Here is a 22,917-nt window from a genome sequence, read left to right on the forward strand (position 1 = left end):
CGCCCACTGGCTCTGCCCACAAGCCCCCAGGCCCTGGGGGCTCCCAGCTCCCACAATCTCTAAAGGGCCCAGAGTTGGGGATGGTTTTGGGCAGGGGACAAGCAGCATCCATCAGGGATCCCTAGAGGGATGACAGCCTGGCACCTTTCCCTCCTGGGGGATTCCTGGGACACCTCTAGGGTGTGCTTCTCTCAACCCTAACCTTTGAGGAGGGGCTAATGATTGGGTGGGGAAGTTTAAGCGTTGCTCTGTGAATGGGCCCAGTCCCACTGGCTGTTAGTCTCTCTGTGGTTTAAGATGCTTTCAGAAACTGGGGCATTCTCCCTTCCCCACTCCAGAGGGGTGGCTGGAAGAAAGAGAAACCAAGGAGGGGCCAACTGTATAAATTTGGGAAACCCGTGAAGAAGGCCAAAGGTGTAAGCCCCCGCCCCTGCCCCGTCCTTTGGATGAGATAGTGGCTAGGAGCCTCCGTTCCCACCTGCTTTCTAGAGGCTGGGGGCCCTGCCTCCCCCAGCCCAGGGCCCCCAAGCCCCCACTAGACCCACAGGCCTGCAGTGATGAAATGGCAGCATGGAGAGCGTCTCAGAGATGGTTTCCAGGCTTGAAATGGGCTGAGATGAGCATCCGCGAGAGGGTCATTTTTTTTTAAACTTTGGAGCAAGGAGAACCCGAGGCTGGGCCCTCAGTCAGCAGAGCTGGCTTTTCTGCCCTGGTCTCCAGGCACCGCCAAAGTACTTACTGTTCACACCAGCTGCGGGCACCAGAGGGGCGCACGCGGGGCTGGGGTGGGGTGGGGGTTGCTGGGCGTTTCCTTGGGTTTAGCCCCAAGGGATCTGCCCAGCTGGGGACTCAGGAAAAAAGTCCCAGGCTAAATGGGGACAGTCTGTGAGACACGAGCAGGGAACAATCACGAGAACCGGCACAAGTCATGCAACAAAACGAGGAGAGAGAGAGAGAGAAACATTAGTGGAGAGAGAGAGAAAGAGAGAAAATGTGAACAACACGGAGAAGAACACCCATGCCTGGCCCGCAGTGTCACTTCATTTCTCCGCTACTTCCCCCACAGCCCACCTGAGGACAACAAGGACCCCACTCAGGGCCCATGCTGCTGACCCTGCAGCTGGGTCCCTGCAGAAACTCTTTTAGCCCCACCCGCTGCCTAGTCAGCTCTGCCCAGCACCCTCCCTGCCCATGGATAGCACCACTCACTGGGCAGCCACTGCAGCCCAGCAGGGGAAGTAGAGGGGCTGGGGATAGGGGACTTTAGACCCCTTGGCCAAAGATAACCCAGAGGCTGCAGGGTTAGCTCCCAGGGAACCCAGGCAGGGGCTTCTCTGGGACCTCGCGGCTGTTCTAGGTGCCCTGGGCAGGAAGGGAGCCCAGCCACCACCCCTCCCTCCTGGCCACCCCCTGCTCACCAACGTGGGACCCTGCAGCCCTGGACGCGGCACCACAAAGGACTGACCCACATCACAGGAGCAGAGATGGACAAGACACATGCGAATGGGCATGGCAGGACGGAGGAGGCACTGTGGGCTGTCCAGAGCGGGCGGTCTGGGCGTCCAAATGCAGATGCAGGAGGGAGCCCCTTTCTGGGAGAGAAGTAGCTTCTCCTAGGCCCCTCAGCCCCAGGCAATCCCTGGCTGTGCCAGGGTACCCTCCTAGCATCCCCCAAGAGGTCTTACAACCAGGTGAGAGCTGGATTCTTGATACCCCTCCCAGGACAAGACCTCAGACACTGAGGCCATGCCAGCCACAGCACAGAGGAGGAGACCAGATTGTCCCTGGGACAGACACACAGACTGAGGCTTCAGGCGAGACCAAGAGGTGGAGGTGAGGGGCAGGTGCTGCTGGCACCACTGGGGGCTGGCCTGGGGGGGCGGGAGGGATGCCCTCAGAACCCAGCATGCCACACACAGCCCCTAACTCTGGTTTTAAAAGTGGAATTGGAGAACCTCAGGTTTTGGCGAGGCCACTAGACTTCCTTGGGGGTACAGTGAGGCTATAAAGGTCTTGGGGGGCTGCATCTCATCTCTCACAATTCCCGTGGGGCCACATTTACCCTCCTTGCCCCTGGCCTCCCCCTCACTCTCCCACAAACTCACCCCAACCCTATGCCCATCTAGGTGCATGGCTGCAAGTAGGAAAAAAGGCGAATGGGAAGAACTCCGGGGTGCAGAGGTGGGGACGACGCCCCTAAAGACCACAGCTCCTCTTGGTGGTGGATAGCCGAGGTCTCACATGCCAGCTTTTGGAGGGAGAAGTATTCTGGTGAGGGATGAGGCTGGAGCTTCGGGGGTCAGGATATCAGGACAGCACCAACACCACTGGGAAGTGAGTGCTTGGGAAGGGCTTGGGAGCACAGCTGGGATGCTGGGGAGGCAGGAGGGATCCAGGCATCCAAGCTCCAGTGGGCAAACTTGGGAGGGCCCCAAATACTTCCTCAGTCACAGAGACTGTCCAAGCCAGAACTTTCTGGGCCCCTGAAACCTGAGACTAGGGCAAGGTGGCTCCCAAAAGCAGGGCTGGGGAGAGACTGTGGAGCCCAGGGGCAATCCCACAGGAGTGCATGGGTTTTACAGGTTTTGTGTCCTGGGATTAGCTGGTGTGCATGTCTGAACAAACACATCTGCACTCCCTGGGGGGCAGGGGGACTCCGCACAGGATAATACTGTCATTGTCCAAGAGTACAGAGGAATCTGGGCCTGCCTGGAGAGCAGTGGGGATTCTTGACTGGCTGGCCTGGGGCAACCGTGCTTGGGGCAAAAATCCTGAAAGATCCAGTGTTGGGGAGGATGCAAAGGAAGGACCAGGTAGTGCCACAGTGATGCCACTCAGGCTGAGCTCTTCTTGCTAGGCCCACATGGAAGCTGGGGCCTGGCCAGCCCACACCTTCCCCCTAGAGGCCCAGAGCCCTGTTGGCAGCTCCTGAAATCAAGTAACTAGCTAATCCAAAGCAGAGAGCTCGGAGCTGTTTCAGCCTCAGAGACCCCTGCCCACCCCTGGCCATGTTCCTCTCAGGCACCTACAGAAATCCCAGGAAGGGGAGGGGATGAGGCAGGGTGAAAGGGCCGGGAAGCCCCCATGGGCAAAGAAATGGGCCTTGGGCGTAGTGCTCGGGCCAGCATAGCTGTGGGATAAAGCCAGGAGAGGATCGGGATGGGGTGGTGGGTCAGAGAGCGTGATAGCAGGGAAGAAAATCATTCGTCCACTGGGAGAGGCCACCCAAACCAGGGGGAAACTTCCCCACCTGGGGCTGAGCTAGCCACGCAGCCTCCTGCCAGACCTGGGCATGGGGAGGTCCTTCATAGACTAAATGCCACCTGTCATGTCAACCTCCCGCTCACCCGGCACTCCTTCTTACTCAGTGCTGTCATTCTTCTCTGGGTCATCTGTTCCTTTGAAATCCCTGTGTCCACAGAATAAGTCGATGGTATTCCATGGGTAGAGGTAGACTATGGGCTTTATATCTTCGGACCAGAGCCCCATGATCAACTTTATGTGCTATGTGCAGGTTCTCATAAAACTGAGATAGTCCCATAACGAACCACTAGCCATGGAATATTAGAATATATCCCACGGTGACTAGTATTGTTTCATGCCCCCCTCCCCCCTCCCGGCCCCCAGTGAATTCTCGGGAAAGTGGTTGTACGCTGGTTGGGATGTCTATATTGCTGCTGCAGTCCCTACTGCTGGAAACGGGGAGAACCCTCGGTGGGAGGCTGTTGCTGGTCTGTAGCGCTTTCATCTAAGCTGCCCAGGGTGGCGGCCCCCTCTAGTCCTTTGCTCGGCAGCTGCTTCCATCAGGTCACCGGAAACTCCCACTCGACCATCAACCCAAACAGACAACGTGAAAGCTAGAGTCACTCCAACAGGTTCCTAAAGATAAAGGCTAAACTCTAGAGTGGTGGTAGAAGATGAGTTGGTTCGGCATGCTATGGGGTAAGTAAGCTTGTCACGGAGGGCTACAGGTGTCTCCTGGGAAGGATCTGGAGCTGGGCAGCCCGAATCAGGGCAGGAATTCTACTCAGCTATGGATACAGGCTCTGCTGGGGGTGAGAACCCTTGCTCCTGCCTTTGCAAGGGACCCTCCTGCCCAGATCCCATGCACCATCTCTGCCCTCTACACAGCCTGAAGGGAGCTGTGGTAAGGACCAGATCAAAGGCTGTCTGGCATTTCCAAATCACACCCGCCCCCGCCCTGTCCCAACACCGGGTCAGTGGCCTGAGTCAGAGCCTCACGCGGGACTCCTGCCCCGCCGAGCAGAGCCCCCCGGCTCCTGCTAAGTTAGTCCTCAGCAACCTGGCGGGCCGCGTTGTCTCTTCAGAACATCAGGAGACCAACCGCGTCAACCTCCTTACCCAGGGGCACCAGTGAGGTTCCTCTAGCAGGCTCTCGCCTTCTGAATTTGGCCGCCCAGCATCTCCCTGGGCCCTCAGGCTCCACACCTCGAGACTGAGTGCGGGGTCCGGGGTCACCCACGGAACTAAGGAAGCAGTCTGACTGGATCTGGAATCATCGCTACAAGGGGCGGAGGTGAAAGGTCAGATCGACATGCCTCTAAGAGGTTTCCTACCTGCTCTGTTAATTTCTAAAATTTCTTCCTGGGCCAGCGGACATGTGTCACTCTGAGTACTGTGGTGTGGAGAGTTTACGACAGATTTACAATAATTGGGAGATCCCAGCTGCGGTGGCCGCGGAATATGCTTCTTTTTTTTCTTTGGTAGTTTCTGCTTAGCCATGGCTAAGGAGTAATACATCCCGAAATTGTTCACGATGACGGGCACGGGCATGGCGATGGTGAGCACGCCCGCCAGCGCGCAGAGGGCCCCCACCAGCATGCCGGACCACGTCTGCGGGTACATGTCTCCGTAGCCCAGGGTCGTCATGGTGACCACGGCCCACCAGAAGCCGATGGGGATGTTCTTAAAGTGCGTGTGCTCACTGGCGCTGGGGTCGTTGGGCTGTGCCCCTATCCTTTCGGCGTAGTAGATCATGGTGGCGAAGATCAGCACGCCCAGGGCCAGGAAGATAATGAGCAGCAAGAACTCGTTGGTGCTGGCGCGGAGCGTGTGGCCCAGGACCCGCAGGCCCACAAAGTGGCGGGTCAGCTTAAAGATACGCAGGATGCGCACGAAGCGGACGACGCGCAGGAAGCCCAGCACGTCCTTGGCAGCCTTGGAGGACAGGCCGCTCAGCCCCACCTCCAGGTAGAAGGGCAGGATGGCTACAAAGTCAATGATGTTGAGCGAGTTCTTGATGAACTCTACCTTGTTGGGGCAGAAGACAACACGCATGAGGAACTCGAAGGTGAACCAGACCACACAGACGCCCTCGATGTAGGTGAGGAAGGCCTCCGTCTCCGCCTCCCGGTAGTAGCGCACTTGCGTGCCATTGCGAACGTTCTCGATCTCCGTCTTGTTCACGATGGGGTTGAAGCGCTCGTGGGTCTCCAGGCAGAAGGTGGTGATGGAGACCAGGATGAAGAAGAGGGAAGCGAAGGCCACATACTGTGGGGATAAAGACACAGTGTCAGGGGGAGGCCCACCCAGAGTGGAGAAGCCTGGGTTGCCTCTGTCCAGTCCCAGGGCCAGGCTGGGAGAGATGCCTGCACTAGGCCCCCTGCATCACAACGTGCTACATTTCTCTCCTCAGGGCACGGGGGACCTGCACGACCGCCAGGGCAGGCTCTAAAACCCTCCTACTCTGTCTTCCATGCTCTCTTCTTCCCCCTATTGATGCTCTCTTCTTTCCCTATTGCCAGCTAAATGTGGAAGCCCCAAGAACTAGCGTAACTACAGAGGGAAGGAGCTTGGGTCCCTGAAAAGAAAGACATCGGCCAAATACCCACATTGAACTGTTACCTGAGTGGGAAATAAACTCCCATTGTGTTCAGCCACTGTGATTTGGAACTGATTGGTTAAGGCATTTAGCTACACCCTGCCCAATAAAAGTGACCCAGCCTGCTGGGGCTGAAGTTTGCAAAGAAATAAGAGGGGATAGCTAGAGTGGAATGAAGCCCCTCAGAGGCCAGATCTCCATTTGTTCTCCCAACTCCAGGCTCTTTGCTGCTTTTTCATGAGTCTGTACCTCCCTCATGTGGTCTCTTTCAGGTTCTATCCTGCCTAGAACTGAAAAAAATGTATGTCTTCCCCATGGTCTTAGACAGCTTTTTAAAAATGTACCCCCTCTCTCTGTCTTCCTAGGAACTTGCACCACAACATGGTAATGAATTCCCTGTCCTTGGAGGTACTCAAATAGAGGCTGAAAGATCTTTTGTGAGAGCGACTGTTTGAGGGTTCAGGCATCAGGAGAATTGCACCAGGGATCTCCAAAGGCACCATAACCCATAGGCTCTACTTGACTCCTTTCCAGCCCTAGGGTAAGGGTGTGAGTGGGAGGGAGGAAGAAGCTGCTGGAGGCCTGGGGCTTCCCAAACATGTGTGGGCTCCTACTCTCTCAGACAGCACCAGTGAAAAGGAATGCCTGTCCAGAACCACCTGCTCTGGCCCTGGGCCCCCTGCAAAGAGGTTCGGGAGACCCTTTGGTTTGGTTTGGAGGTCTCATCTACTGACCCCCTGGGTTTCTCTAGCCTGCAGCAGGCATGGGTACCGAGGAGACAGAATCGAGCAGCTGTCTGAGTTTCAAATCCTCCTGCTCAGACTGGATCCTGGGGCAAGGTCTCTTCTCACAGTCTCCTACCAGGCCCACCGGGACTCTAACATACTGTGCCCTCCCTTGGCCCTGCCCTGGGCGGATGGGCCCCTGCCAGTCAGCCCTCAGGGGCCTAGATAGTCACTCCCGCCTGCATGTCCTCACTGTACCCCACTCCTCTGGGTTCCCCTTCTCCCTACCTAGCCATGGCCAAAGCAGTGCCATCTCCAGGAGGCAGCTCTGGGCTATAGTCTGTAAGGGGTGACACCTTTGTTCTCTGACCTGCCCTCATAGATCACTTGGAGGAGGGCCGAGGTTGCACCCTGTGTCAGCAGCAGGAGGCAGCTATGCTGCCTCTAGGGGCCTCCTTGTTTGCAGTGATGCCCCTCCCTGACCCAGGGGGGTGCCCTGGAAGTCCCAGAACAGTCTTGTTTGGATTAACCATGGTCACAGGGCCTGACACTCAACCTGGCAGGGATCTGGGAACCAAGAAGTATGTGGACCTTCCAAACCACATTCTGTGTTGGGGGAAGTTGGGAGCAAAGGGAAGCGACAAAGCTGGCATCGCAGAATGACGGAGTGAGAGCAGTCTGTAGACACCACGTGCTACGAATGGGGAGCTGAGGCCTAGAAACAGGAAGAGATCTGCCTAAGCTATGCCAAGGGGACACTATTAGTCCTGTTGGTTCAGAGCATTGTGCAATTTTCAGAAAACTGTCTCCTGAGCCACTATCAAGTGTGGTCCATATGCCTCCTTCCTTCCATCCATCTGTCCCTCCTTTCTGTTTTTAAATTTTATTTATTTATTTGTTTGTTTATTTGTTTGTTTATTTATTTATATTTTGTAGAGATAGGGTCTCTCTATGTTGTCCAGGCTGGTTTTGAACTCCTGGCTTCGGGCAAGCCTCCTGCCTTGACTGCCCCAAGTGCTGGGATTACAGGCAAGAACCACCCCACCTGGCCTATCCCTCCTTTCTTTCACCAGCGCGTCATTCTCCCTTCCTCCTTTCCTCTCTCCTTCCCTGCATCCATTCATCCTTTCTTAAATCCATTCATGCACTCATCCATCCACTCATCCTCCCTCCCTTCTTTTCTCTCTCCCTCCCTCCCTTCTTTCCTTCTATACATCCATTCATTCTTTTTCCCTTCCCTCCTTTTTTGTTTTTCTTTCTCTCCCTCCCTCTTTCCTGTGTCCCTCCCTCCCTCCCTCCCTTCCATCCATCCATGCACCCATCCATCCATTCCTCACAAGGCACCAAGTTCTGCCTGGCAGAGTTGAATAAGGCCTCAATCCAGCCTCAGGGAGCTCCCTACCTAGCTCAGGTGAAGGATACGTTCAGAGACAAGTACAATGCAGTGGACTGAAAAGCTGAATCCTCAGCCTTATGAACTAGAGGAGACTGGAAAAAGGTCAGAGTAATTTGTGTGCACTTGAGAGAGGCAGGGTAGAGGTTTAAAGCCATGACTTCCAGATCCAGAAAGACCAGACCTGGGCACCGCAGAGGTAGACCAGGAAAGCAATGTGGAAGCAACAGGAAGAGGCCACCACTCTGGCTGCAAGTTTAATGAGCTCCAGAGCTCTCTCCATCACTAGAGTCGCCAAGGCTCTTGGAGCTAAAACACACATCCTGGTCTGCTGGGTATCTGGCTTCAGAGTCCCCCTAGAAGGCCCCATCCTGGAGGTTGGTGTTCACAGCCCAGAGACTCCCTGAGGGCAGGGCAGGCCCCCACCAGCTGCACCCCCTGCCCTGGCCTTTGTATGGGAGGAGAGGAACAAGCACACTGTGGGTGACCGAACGGTGCCAAGAGGCAGCGCCCATTGCTCACTTGGCTCTCAATCCTGGCTGGAGGCCGGAGGCACCTCCCCTCCTCACTGCCCTGTCAGCCAGGACATCCCCTTCCCAAACCGCCCCCCGACATCCATTCTCCACTGTACCCTCTGTTCATATGGGACGCTCTCCGGGCAGGGTCACTGCCATCAAAGCATGTTTTAGACTTCAGTCTTGGCTACCAGAGGATGCTGTCAACTGGAATCCCAGCTCTGCCCATGCAGCCCACAAAGAAAGCCCAAATTTCCCAGGCTGGCACATGAGGCTCTCCACGCCCTGGCCTCATTTAATTTCCCAGGGTCCTCTCCCTGCCTGCACCCAACATTCTTGCCATGTGCACACCTCTGCCATTTCTGACCATAGAGTGTCTCCCCACCTCCGTGGTTTTGTACCTGCTGTTCCTTCTGCTGGAGAGTGCTCCTGTCAGTCTCTGTCTGGAAATATCCCATTCATCCTTCAGGGCCCTACTAAGTGGACCTTCCCCTGAGTTGAGGCTCCCCTTCACAGCCGTGGCCCACAGGAGGCAGCAACTGAAGGGAATCCCCAGGAATCTCTAAATGCACCCTAGGGAGGCAGCAAGCCCATCTCCAACTCCAGCTCTTTAGTGCCTGGGGAGGCTCACGGGAACAGCCCAGAGAGGGCACTGATGTCCCAGGAGCTTGGTAACTCCCAGGCGCCCCCACAGGCCTCAGAGCTCTCATCTCAAGTGCTTCTCTCAGTTCAGATCCCTATCGGAAAACACAGGCCTTATAAGATTAGGGTAAAAAGTATTTGTTTCTCAGGGATCAATGGACAGCCTGTCTAGATTCTTTCCTCTCTGGGCCCCAGTGCCCAAGGAGTGGAGGATGGGGAGCAGGCAGCAAAAGCCAGGTCCAGGTGCAAAGACCCCTTCCCCAGAGAGTCAGTAGAGGTGGAGGCCAGGCCTCTTGCCCTGCTCAGGCTCCCTGGGCGCCTGCCTTCCTGTCCTCTGCTACTGTGAGGCCTGATCTTCTCTGTTACAGGCAGAGCCCCAGCAACATCAAATCCCAAGGGACCCCTAGAGGGTTGCGGGGGAAGATGCCCCAGCCTGCTCAGACCCCAGTGTCCTCCTAAGTCTCAACAAGTAGGAGGTCAGCCACAGGCACAGCTGGAGCAAGAGCAACGAAGCCCGAGGTCCCTTGTGTCCATTCTCCAGGGCTGGCTGTGCATAGGAAGGAGAGAGGAAAAAGCTCCCAAAGCTTGAGGACCTACTATGCGCCTTCAGTCCTCACACCATCTTGGTGAGACAAGGTCATATCCCCATTGTGTCAAGGAGGAAATGCAGGTACAGGGAGGTTCGGGGACTAAGCCAAGGTTTTAACACTCGTGATGAGGCTGAGACTTGGACCCAGGTGTTTTTCTTTTGTTTTTGTTTTTGAGATGGAGTCCTGCTCTGTCACACAGGCTGGAGTGCAGTGGCATGTTTGGCTCACTGCAACCTCCGCCTCCTGGGTTCCCGCCTCAGCCTCCCAAGTAGCTGGGATTATAAGCTTGCACCACCACACCCGGCTTTTTTTTTTTTTTTTTTTTTTTTTTAAAGACAGAGTCTCATTCTGTCACCCAGGCTGGAGTGCAATGGTGCAATCTCAGCTCACTGCAACCTCTGCCTCCTGGGTTCAAGTGATTCTCCACCTCAGCCTCCTGAGTAGATGGGACTACAGGTGCCCGCCACCACGCCTGGCTAATTTTTTTTGTGTGTGTTTTTTAGTAGAGATGGGGTTTCATCATGTTGGCCAGGCTGGTCTCGAACCCCTGATCTCAGGTGATTCACCCGACTAGGCCTCCCAAGTGTATTGAGCTCTAGAACCTAAGCTCTTGCCTCCAGAGTCACCAAAGCTCCTAGAGCTAAAATTGCAGCCCCACCCACTGGAGAGCTGCCCCCGATTGTGTCTAAATGGCTCTGTCTAGGAGCTTAACAGGCACAGCCCAGAATCCCTAAGAGCAGGTTGTGCCTATGCCCAGTGATAGAGCAGGGTTACCTGGATCCAAAGACTGGAGCCAGCCACATCTAAATGCTTCTTAGGCCTCATTGCCCAGAATCTGCTAGCAACTGGGGCAAGAGCAGCCCCTTGGGTGGGGACACTGCCCCTGTCTAGCAAGGTATAATGTCAACAGCAGAGGGACCCTCTGCCTAGTAAGCCTCAGAAAAGCCTATGTGGCAACGCTGGGCTGTCATCCCCGGGGGCTGTAGGGTCACAGGCAAGAGTAGGGGGCTGCTTCCCACATGAGCTATCTGCTTCCCAATCCAAGCCACCTAGAGACATGGAAGAGTCACCCACAGACCACAAATACACACAGTGACCCAAAGCAAACGTCTCATCCACTACCTAAGCACAGACACTGTGCACATGGCACACAAACTACAACAATGTCCCCACCACACAGTAAACACAGGAGCCCAGATAGCACTTGCAAAGACACATCGCCACACGCCACCAGAAACACTCGGGTGCTGCACCGCAAGGCGCATACACGCACCACTCGTGCATACACACTCGGCACACACAGACGATGCAGCAGAGGTAACAGCACAGCATACGCACTGTGAGCACATGCAGGCCCCGGCTGTGCCCCGGCAGCTCCCTGCAGACCTCTCTCTCCTGACCCCAGGTGTAACTGACTCAGTGTCTGTCCCCCTCCCACAGGACAGGCAGCTCCAGCCCACCTTGCCTCTGCCTCCTCTGCCTTCCTTGCTCAGGCTGCCATCTCCCGGATTTCCCGACCCTAGGCTGTGCCTGTCACCCGTGGGCATCCTGATTTTGTGTGACCTGCCAGACTTTGTCTCCCTTCTACATGCCATGCCTGCAGCAGCTGAGTCCCACCACACCCAGGATCCAGGCCTGCTGGGAGGCCAGTCTCTCCTGGGCTGCTGGTCTGACAGGGGGCGCAGAGGGAGCTCTGCTGGGCAGTCCTCGGGCAACTGTCACCCAGCCTGGCCATGGCAGTTGCCACCCTGTAGAATTTCAAGACAACACAGGCGAGATCGTCTGACAATGCGGCATAAACCCAAGCTGGTAGTTTCTGGCGTTTTTTTTTTCCCCCGAAACGAAATCACAAACCATGAGAGACCCACCAATTGTGTTCTAGAAAGTGGTCGCCATGGCAACAGAGCAAGGCTTCCCATTTCTATGGTAACCAGGGTGGTGAAGCTGTTGGCTGTAAAGTCAGACAAACCTACTAACGATCTGTTGACTTAAGAAAATGTTTTATAAATCACCACGTTATTTTTATCATAACCCCACCCCTGAAACCATAAATCAGAAAGGCAATTTACTATCTATTAAAATGACCAATATGTGCCATGACTTTCATTTATGAATTATTTATGCCACAGTCATCTTTAGAAAATTGTGCTTGCCTTTCGGATCAGAGCTGTTCAGGGGTTCGCCTTGGGGAGCTGTGTTCATGCAGTCTGGCGTTTCAGGAACAAGGCGATGGCTGTAATGTGGTGCAGGGACCAACATTCCGGTGCAGCTGCTCACTTGCTGTGTGACCTTGGCGAGTTCCTTCCCCTCTCTGGGCCTCAGTTTCATCATGGGTACAGTGAGGGTTGGATTGGTCCTCTCTGAGGATTCTGAGGCAGGGCAGGGCTGCAGGCACTGGGGGCATGTGATAACTAATCAGGGGAGCCCTGGCTGACATCCAGGCCCCAGGCCCCCAGAGGCTTCAGGTCAGTTTTTCCGCCTAATTAAATCTGCCCAGCGGGGGTGTGCAGCCTTTGAGTTAATCCATGCGGAGTCAGTGATGCAGAGCAGGCGGGATGGCCAATTGTCCTAAATAAATTGTCAGTTGAGTTGGGTTTAGAAACTGAATTAGCCTCATCTGGACTTCCGCGGGCTGGGAATGCCCACAGTGTGCTGGGCCAGCTGGGGGCTGGGAGGGAGGGCAGGGAGGAAATGGGATGGTTAGGGGTCCAGTCTCTTTTTTGTTCTGTCAATAAATGCCTGCACCATCAGGCCCAGGAGGCCTGGCCCCTGAGCGCGGAGTCGGGTGTCAGATGCTGCACCGGCACAGGGGGCAGTGGACGGGAGGAGCTCCCCAGGGTGCTCCGTGGAGGGTGTGAGTAGAGTGTATGTGAGCATGTTCTAGGAACACGGCTGTGTGGCAGCCTGCTTGGGGAAGTCTGCACTGCGGGGAGTGTTAGGGAGGTGGGCAATGTCAGTGTGGGATAGGTGTGTCCTGTCTACATGACCTGACTCTAGGCCTGTGCACAAGTTTTGTGTAAATGGTCGCTACATGTGCTGTATGTGATTCATGTGTATTTGTGTGGACATACATGGGGTGTGTTTGTATGTGGACATGTATGGGGTGTGTGGGGAACACATATGGAGTGTTTGCCTGTGTGTATGGAGGCAGGTATGGAGTGGTATGTGTGAGTGTGTGTATGGAGCTTTGTGTGGTTTGTCATGTGTGTTTATGTGTGTGCGTGTATGGTGCTATGGTGTGGTATGTGTGTTTGTATGGAGACGTGTGTGGGGTGGTGTGTGTGTGTATGGGACTATGTGTGGTGTGTGATGTGTGGTGTGTATGTATATGTGTGTCTACACGGCTATGTGTGGTTTGTGTTGTGTGTGTGTATATGGGGCTATATGTGGTTTGTGGGGTGTGTATGTGTATCTATGGAGACATGTGGGGTGGCGTGTGCGGGGCTACGCAAGTGTAGGTGTGTGCATGTGCATGTGTGAGGTGCTGTGTGGGGGTGTGTGTGGGCGTGTATATGTGCATGTGTGTGGGGTGGTGTGTGGGGGTCTGTGTGTGTGTATTGTGTGTGTGGTGTGGTGTGGGGGTTTGTGTGTGGATGTGGGTGTGTACATGTGCATGTGTGTGGTGTGGGGGTGTGTGTGGGTGTATATGAGCATGTGTGGGTTGGTGTGTGGGGATCGGTGTGTGGGTGTGTATTGTGTGTGTGGGGTGGTGTGTGGGATCGGTGTGTGGGTGTGTATTGTGTGTGTGGGGTGGTGTGTGGGGGTCTGTTGTGGGTGTGTATATGTGCATGTGTGTGGGGGTCTGTGTGTGTGTATTGCATGTGTGCTGTGGTGTGGGGGTTTGTGAGTAGGTGTGTATTGCGTGTGTGGGGTGGTGTGGGGGTGTGTGTAGGTGTGGGTGTGTATATGTGCATGTGGGGGGGGCTGGGGGTCTGTGTGTGTATTGCGTGTGCGGTGTGTGGGGGTTTGTGAGTGGGTGTGTGTATTGTGTGCGTGGGGTGGTGTGGGGGTGTGTGTGGGTGTGTATATGTGCATATGTGGAGTGGTGTGTGGGGGTCTGTGGGTGTGGATGTGTATTGCGTGTGGTGTGGTGTGGGGGTGTGTGTGTGTGGGTGTGTATATGTGCATATGTGGGGTGGTGTGTGGGGGTCTGTGGGTGTGGGCGTGTGTTGCTTGTGTGGGGTGGTGTGGGGGTCTGTGCGTGGGTGTGGGTGTGTGCATTGCATGTGTGGGGAGTGTGTTGGGGGGTGCTGTGCATGGGTGTCAGTGTGTGCATGTGCATGTCTGGGCCATCTCCCAGGGAACCAGGGTCTGGCTGGGCACTCTGGGCACGTGTTCTCTGAGCCGAGACTCAACCCAAGGCCCTGACCATTTTCCATGCCAGAGATGGTCACTCCTTCATTACCCCAGGGGTGTGCCCCTTTCCCTGGGACTGTCCTGGACCCGGAGGAAGGTGATAGGCAGAGTGGGGGGCTGAGCCAGCCCAGCTCAGGAGTCCCCTGCATCTCCACACTGACACTTTCCATCCCAGGATTCAATCTGAGAAAGGGAAGAGCCTCGGCCAGAAAAGGCAGCGCCCCGGCCTCAGGGAGCGCAGACAGCCAAAGAGACAACGCCCCCGTCACTGAATTCATTCTCTGGACCATAGTCCTGGGTCATATCCAGAAAGAGCCCCCACAACAGCAGGGCTGGCCCATCCTGAGGTGGCAGGGGTTCCCATGGTACTTTCATCCCAAGATGCATATCTTTGTTTTGAAAGTTGAAACATATAAAATGCACACATCCTGAAATGGTATTTCTTCCTGTATCCACACATGTCTTACATCGGTGGCACCTTGGGCTTGTGGAAACCTGGTCATTAGAAGCCCAGAGCACTGATGGAGGAGGTCTTCAGAGGAGGTTGCAAAAGCTGCCTGGTGGGTGGGAATGGAGAGACAGAGGCGCAGCGCGGGGAGGGAGTAGCCCAGGGGTGCAGAGTGCTCAGCAGGACCAGAGAGGGAAGCACATTCTCCAGGAGCATCAGCACTGGGCTCCAGTGTGGCAATTTCCTCATCAAGTCTTGGCTCAGGCAGTATCCCTCCAGCCCTCCAGGCCCCTCTGATCCCTCAGGCTCACCTGCCTTCGAGATCCAGTCAATGCAGCTGGAGTCCCATCAGAGGAGGCAGTGGCTGGAGCAGAAACGGCAGGACCGTGACGTCACACCCGCCTGCATTTTAGGCCTGACTCAACCAGGTGACCGTAGTCAAGTCACTGTCCCTTTCCGAGCCTTCATTGTCTGCCTCCCAGTGGTTGTAACAGTGAGTTGAAATAATACACAGAGAGCAAGAAGGAAGTGTTCAGACACACCGCTGAGCCCCCACACAGAGCCTCTCGCCTTGAAGCTCCGGTGGACCCTCCTGCCCTGGTCCTGTCCAAAGGTTTAGGATCAAAGTGTCTCTGATGTAGAAAAGCCTAGAATCTTCTAGTCATGGAATGGGAACTGCTAAGCTGAGAGGTGCCTGGGAGTTTAAGGCACAAAACGCCACCATTGTCCTTCAGAGACCTGTCCCTTCCCATGCTCAGCCCATGCAATGTGAGTGAGGCTGAGCTTGGTCCAGCAGCAGGTGACCAATGTCCAGTGATGGCCAACCCTTGTCCTGCAGTAAAAGGGGGGAGGGTCACCCTGAGGAGACAGCCTCAGAGGGATCCCATGGGATGGGGCTGGTGGAGCTATCTCTGGATTTAGCAACAAGGAGGCCCTGGTGGGGGCTAAACCCATGCCCCCGGAAGGGTGGTAAGGAGAGCTGGGAGTAAGAACCCTTCCCTGGAGGTGGTTGGTGGGGAACAAAAGAGGCAGGAGTGGGCAGAGGCTGGTGTGATGGGCAGGATGGCAGGGGAGGGAGAGTTCTGGGGAGAGTGACTGAGGGGAGATCCAAGCACAGAGCCCAGAGACTCTGGCTCAGTAGTTACGGGTGGGAACAGAAATTCACCTTTAATTTGTGCCCCAGGTGGCTCTGATGCCACCAGCCAATCCTCACATTTCGGATCCATGGGACCAGATGAGACCCACATGCTAGGTAGGTCTGATGCATAATGGACCACTGTAGGTGCTGGGAAGTAGGCGGCATGGTGGAAGGAAGGGAGGCCTGGACTTGGCTTCAGAGGCCTGAGTTTGAATCCCAGCTCAGCCACGAACCATATGACTATGGGCTAGTAACCTCTTGAAGATGCAATTCCATCATTCTTAAAATGGGGACAGTAATAACACACCCCAGGAAGTAAGACAACATTGAGGGGTGTGGAGGAAAAGGCCGGGTGCCTAGGACTTCCCCAGATCCAGGGCAAAATCCCAAGACTGCTGGCTCCCTTGCACACTGGCATTCTGGGAGCTGGTCGAGGCGGCCCTGCACAAACATCAAATATCCAAACACAGAATTTTGTTTTTGTTTTTCACAAATTACCAAGAGGTGAGGGAGGTGGGAAGGTGAGCAGAGCAATAGTTAAAGGGAGAAATGTGTTCGGTTTTAGGCCTTTCTCTCTAAATCTTTATGCTTCTGCTACCACTTGCCTGTTATGGGACCAGGAGCCAAGGACAGCCTGGTGGGAACCGCCGGTGCGGCGCACAGCCAGCTTCCTGTGGACGAGGCCAAGTGTGTCCAAGACCCAGACCTGTGGCCTCCAGTCAGTGAGAGACACGGTCCTCGAGGTGAGGGGGACTTCCTGTCCCCATGCTTGCAGGGTTTTCCACGTGGACCCCTGCCTGCCTCAGGGCTCAGGAGGGAAAGGACACCCAAGGTCGCAGGATGAGTGGGGCTCAAGCCAGAGCTGCCTACTTTCCCGCCTAACTCTGGTAACAAGAAGAGAGATGACAACAGGTTCCTGAGTCTTGGGCAGGCCCTGCTTCCAGGGCTTTCCATGCACTGTCCCGTTTAAACCCCATGCCAGCCCAGTGCGGTGTTATCACGTCACTCTCTAGATGAGGAGCTGCGATTCAGAGGGATAGAATCTTGCCTGAGGTCTCAGCACTGGATCAGTCTCTCTGTCCTCGGGAGCAATGGACTTCATCGCCTTTCATAAGGCCCCTAAGCGGCAGGCGGCGCGTGCACAGGCCCCACTGCGCAAGGTGGCATGGAAGTGCCCTTGTAGCCGGATCTGGCGACTCTGACCTTTCTTGGCCACCAGCAGGTACAGAGGGCCCTAGGGGAGGCCTTAGGGAGTGTGGTGTGCTGTCCCACAGTGCCCCCTGCAGTCCCACAGGCCAGGAAGCCTGAGTGTTGGCCCCCAGAAGGACCAATCGGGAGCCCATATCGCACCTGCTCCTGTGGACTGAGAGTTCCTCCTGCAGAGCAGACAGTAAATAAACACAGAGGCTAATGGGGGTCTCCTCTCACCTTCTCCCATTAGCATCTTAGACTTGGAGGAATACCAGGATCCCACGTGGGAAATTCCTCTTGTGTTTCAGGGCTTAGAACAAGCAGGTGTCTCCTAGTACGCCTGTCTGCATTTCTGTTAGTAAATGATGAGTCATAAAACCCTTCACATTTTCTCTTTTGCTATGACTGCCAGGGAGCTCGGCTAAATTTAGTGCTCAATTCTAGGAGAATCCTGTACCTGGGTTTGGGGTATAGCTATTTCTTTTCTTCATTATACTACATGTATTTTTTCTTCTTTATTTTTAAGGGTTCTGTTGTAGGTGTGTCTTAGGTGCCTCAAACATTTTTTTGAGAAAGCCACAGATTGGAATAAGAAATACGTGAATAAGATTCCCAGATTAGGCAGTGAGTAGGAAGGCGCTCCATATAGGATATGCAGACATGCCTCGTTTGACTGCGTTTTGCTTTATTGCATTTCACAGATATTGCAATTTTTTTTCAAATTCAAGTTTATGGCAACCCGTGCTATTTTTCCAACAGCATATGCTCACTTTGTGTCTCTGTGTCATATTTTGGTTATTCTAGCAATGTTTCCAATTGTCATTATTATTATATCTGTTATGGTGACCTGTGATCATTCATCTCTGATGCTACTATTGTAATTGTTTGGGGGCACCACAAATCACACCTGTATAAGATGGCAAACTTAATTGATAAATGTTATCTGTGTTCTGACTGGCCATTCTCTCATCTCTCTCTCTCTCCTCAGGCCTCTCTATTCCCTGAGACACAATATATTGCAGTTAGGCAAATTAATAACCCTACAATGGTCTCTAAGTGGTCTAGTGAAAGGAAGAGTTTCATGTCTCTCACTTTAAATCAAAAGCTAGAAATGATTATGCTTAGTGAGGAAGGCATGTCGAAAGCTGAGACAGGCCAAAAGCTAGGCCTCTTGCATCAAACAGTCAGCCAAGTTTGAATAATGCAAAGGAAAAGTTCTAAAAGGAAATTGAAAGTGCTACTCCAGTGGACACATGAATGATAAGAAAGCAAAACAGCCTTACTACTGATAGAAAGTTTGAGTGATCTGGATAGAAGATGAAACCAGCCACAGCATTCCCTTAAGCCACAGCCTAATCCAGAGCAAGGCTCTAACTCTCTTCAATTCTAGGAAGGCTAAGAGAGGTGAGAAAGCTGCAGAAGAAAAGTCTGAAGCTAGCAGAAGTTGGTTCATGAGGTTTGAGGAAAGTAGCTCTCTCTATAACATAAAAGTGCAAGGTGAAGCAGCAAATGCTGATAGAGAAGGAGAAGCTGCAGCAAGTTATCCAGAAGATCTAGCTAAGATCACTGATGAAAGTGGCTACACCAAACAATAGATTTTTCAATGCAGATTAAACAGCCTTCTATTGGAACAAGATGCCATCGAGGGTTTTCATAGCTAGAGAGAAGAAGTCAATGCCTGGCTTCAAAGCTTCAAAGGACAGGCTGACTCTCTGGTTAAGGGCTAATGCAGCTGGTGATTTTAAGTTGAAACCAATACTCATGATTCTGAAAGTCCCAGAGCCCTTAAGAATCAGACTAAATCTACTCTGCCTGTGCTCTAGAAATGGAACAACAAAGCCTGGATGATAGCACATCTGTTTAGAGTATGGTTTACTGAATATTTTAAGCCCACTGTTGAGACCAACTGTTCAGAAAAAAATGATTCCTTTCAAAATATTTTATTGCTCTTTGACAATGCACCTGAGAGCTCTGATAGAGATGTACAAGGAGATGAATGTTGTTCTCCTGCCAGCTAACTCAATATCCATTCTGAAGCCCATGGACCAAGGAGTCATTTTGACTTTCAAGTCATATTCTTTAAGAAATACATTCATAAGGCTATAGCTTCCATAGATAGTGATTCCTCTGATTAATCTGTGCAAAGTCAATTGAAACCTTCTGGAAAGAATTTACCATTCTAGATGTCACTAAGAACATTTGTGATTCATGGGAGGAGGTCAAAATAGCAACATTAACAGGAGTTTGAAAGGAGTTGATTCCACTTCTCATGAATGACTTTAATGGGTTCAAGACTCCAGTGGAGGAAGTCACTGCAGATGTGGTGAAAATAGCAAGAGAGCTAGAATTAGAAGTAGAGCCTGCAGATGTGACTGAATTGCTGCAATCTCATGATCAAACTTGAACAGATGAGGAGTTGCTTCTTATGGATAAGCAAAGAAAGTGGTTTCTTGAGATGGAATATATTCCTGGTGAAGATGCTATAAACATTGTTAAAACGACAACAAAGGATTTAGAATATTCCATAAACTCAGCTAATAAAGCAGCAGCAGGGTTTGAGAGGACTGACTCCAGTTTTGAAAGAAGTTCTACTGTGGATGGAATGCTGTCAAACAGCATCACATGCTACAGAGAAATCTTTTGTGAAGAGGAGAGTCAATTGATGCAGCAAACTTCTTTGTTGTCTTACTTTACAAAATTGCTATGTCCACCCAACCTTCAGCAATCACCACGCTGATCAGTCAGCAGCCATCAACACTGAGGCAAGACCCTCTACCAGCAAAAAGATTATGACTCACTGAAGGCTCATATGATTGTTAGCATTTTAAAGCAATAAAGTATTTTTTTTTAAATTAAGATGTGTACATTTTTTAGACATAATGCTATTGCACAATTAATAGTGTACAGTATAGTATAAATGTAACTTTTATCTGCTCTGAGAAACCAAAAAATATGTGACTTGCTTTATTGCGATATTTACTTTATTGCTGCGGTCTGGAACTAAGCCCACAATATCACCGAGGTATGCCTGTATAGGCCTCTCAAGGGGGCAGTTCAATGATCTCATCTGCAGTGACCCTGAACCGGATGTCTCTGTTGGTCACCAACAGTGATGGGAAGCTCACAAGGCCATTAATTCTGTCTTTGAACCGGTCTGAGAGACATGCATTTATTTCTCATGTAAGTCAACCTCCTGTCTCATTTTCCAGGCAATCACAGGTCTGCCCTCTGGGGTCACCAGAAGACACCTGCTCCTCTTCCTTCCTGTGATGGCCCTGCCTATACCTGCAGATAAGCCTCAGGACATGCCCCTGAGACATCCTTCCTGCAGGCCAGGCTTCCTCAGGCTTCCTTCACCCTCTCTTCCTTGTACCATCTCCCCTGACTTGCTTCAGAGTCTGCTTTTGTTCATCACCCACTGTGTGTGGCTAAATGGATGGCACATTTTACCCTTTTTAATCTTCATAACCACCTTGGCCATAGGAGTATTTACATTTGTTGAGCTTCTCTGTCCTCTGCTATACAGTAATAATAGCATGCTCACCAGAGGTCAAGCACTTTACAAACATCTCATTTATCTTTAAAAGCTTCTCTAAGGAAGCCATCATTTTCTCCATTTTGCAGATTAAAAAACTGAGGTTCAGAGTGGTTAAGATGTGCGAAAATCTCTCACATAGCTCGAAAGTGTTAGGAGGGCTTTGAAACCAGGTCTCTCTGACTCCAAAACCACTATGCTCTTATTACTTCCATTTACAAATCTTTCTCACATCATCCCCCAGGTAGTCCTGGGAGAAAGATGTTTATCTTCCCATTATGATGACAATAGGCACAGCCCTCTTCAGTTTATAGCATATCTTCATGTTTTGGATCTTATATGTGCAACATACACACACACACACACACACACACACACACACCAACTGGGCCATCAGCAGGACAGTCTTGATGGCTTCCATTTGGTAGATGAGAAAATGGAGGCTCCAACCTCCATGGAGGAGCTAGGAATGGAGTCCACTTGGAATTCACTAGGAAATTTCCCTCCTGTGCCCACTTGTGTGTTTGTATTGAGTCAAGGGTCCTGACTCCCAGTAGGTATGTACATGCATGCGTGTGTGTGTGTGTGTGTGTGTGTGTGTGTGTTTAGAGGGAAGGGAATAAAAATGGCTCAGGGAGGGTAATGAACACAACCCAGGTGGGGCCACAGTTGACTGCCCACCTGCATCCCTCCAGCGAATATTTACATCTTACTCCAGGCCTATACAGGGTACTTGGTACAGGGTGAGCAAAAACAGCCACATTTTCTGGGGGGAGGAGTAGGATAGGGGGACATTGACATTTATCAATTAACCATACAAGCAAATATGTACCTATGTGAGGTGACAGGGGCATCAAGGGGAACGCAGAGGCATTTGGTGAGCCTTTAACAACAAGTCTTGAGGTTAGAGTGGCTTCCAGGAGGAAGTGACAACTGTGCAGAGGTTGGAAGGATGGATAAGAATCAACTACGGAAGTGCAAGGTGCAAGGAAGCACATTCTAGGCAGAGAGAAGGGGAGCGCTGCTCAGGTCTCATGTTCCTGACTCACCAGCAGCATCTGATGCCACTGATCCCTCCCTCCTTCTTCTTGTACTTCATGGGACCGCACAGCCTCTGGATTTTCTTCCTACCTCTCTGGCTGCTCCTTCTTGGTGTCCTTTGCCAACTCCTCTCCGCAGTCTCTAACTATCGGGGCACCCTGGAGCTCAGTCCTTGCTCCTCTTCTTCATCTACACTCACATCCTTAGTGGTTAACCCAGTTTTATGACTTAAAGTCCACCATCATTCAAATACCCATAAACAGCACACTCTCAAAGGCTTATCTCCAGCCCAGCCCTTTCCCTGAACTCAGGACTCCAGCATCCAACTCCCTGGTGTCTCCAGATGGAATTCTACCAGCTCTTTCAAACTCAACACGTCAACTGAACTCCTGTGCCACCCCCACCCCCCGCAGCCTCTCCATCTCATGAGAGAGTGTCTCCATCCTTCCAGGACATTCTTGCCAAAAACCTTGGAGTCATCCTTGACACATCTCTTTCTGTCACTTCTCACATTTAATCTGTAAGGAAATCCTGGTGGCTCTGCTTGAAAAATAGACCCAGCATCTGAGCCCTTCCCATCGCTGCTTTGACCACCCATGTCCCAGCCATCATCCTTTCCCCCAGGGGCATGGTGATAGACCAGTCTCTTAACTAGTCTAACAGGCTCCAACATTCCTGGTGCGCTAGGACTGTTTTCAACACAGCTTTTAAAACATGCATCTAACTGTGTCATTTCTCTGCTCAGAATCCTGCATTGGTGCCCTATTTCTCTCAGAGGAGAAGCAAAGGTCTTCTCAATGACTTGCAGATCCGACTTGATCTGGTCATCCACTGTCTCCCCAAACTTCTTCCTACTACCATCGCCTTCATATCTGCCTCCTCAAACATGGTCCTCAAATATGCCAGACAGACGCCTGCCTCCATGCTCTTGCACAGGCTGTTCCTTCTGCCTATAATGCCTTTCCCCAGGTGCCCCTGTGGCTTATCCCTTCACTGCCTCATGGCACCCCAGTAGTGTGCTTCTGACCACCCTATTTCAAGTCTCAACCAACACTTCCAGTAAGGAAAATCTGGTTTTCCTTAATCTGCTGTTCCCCCCAGCACAGATCATCTAACATGCTATCTTTCCTCAGCTCTATCAAGGTATAATTTACATACAAGAAAATAAGAAAATTGATGTTTAGAGTGGTTAAGACGTGCAAGAAAATCCCACATAGCTCAGAAGTGGCAGCAGGATTTGAAATCAGGTCTCTGTTGTAAGTATCCAGTTGGTTTTGTGTTGGCATTGACACTATCTAATTTACTTGGTGTTCATGTTTGTTGTTTGACTCTCTTCCCCCTCTAGAATGTAAGGTCCATGAGGTGGCTGAATCTGAGGGTCAGGGTGGCCCTGCCTCGAAGGCCCAGCCAAATACTCCAACTAGCAGGGGAAAGGAGGCCCCTTCCCCAGGAAATGGGGAGTACGAGCACAGCTTTCCTCTGTGGAAAGAAGGTCATGGAT

At 52.4% G+C, this 22,917-nt stretch overlaps 1 protein-coding gene across 3 annotated transcripts in view; it reads right to left on the reverse strand.

Annotated features, from left to right (window-relative positions):
- The window catches only part of LOC105486967 (potassium voltage-gated channel subfamily C member 1), a 47,083-nt gene that overhangs the window by 5,558 nt on the left and 18,608 nt on the right, over positions 1 to 22,917 (reverse strand). For 2 of the 3 annotated variants that reach the window (XM_011750178.3, XM_011750177.3), the window contains exon 2: positions 4,578 to 5,511. In XM_011750178.3, the coding sequence (XP_011748480.1) occupies positions 4,578 to 5,511 (934 nt within the window). Of the gene's footprint in view, positions 1 to 545; positions 5,512 to 22,917 lie in introns of all 3 variants that reach the window. The other variant, XR_011610780.1, reaches the window with a different exon arrangement.

This window comes from Macaca nemestrina, chromosome 12 (genome assembly GCF_043159975.1).
Source record: "Macaca nemestrina isolate mMacNem1 chromosome 12, mMacNem.hap1, whole genome shotgun sequence".
NCBI classification, from domain to species: Eukaryota; Metazoa; Chordata; class Mammalia; order Primates; family Cercopithecidae; genus Macaca; species Macaca nemestrina.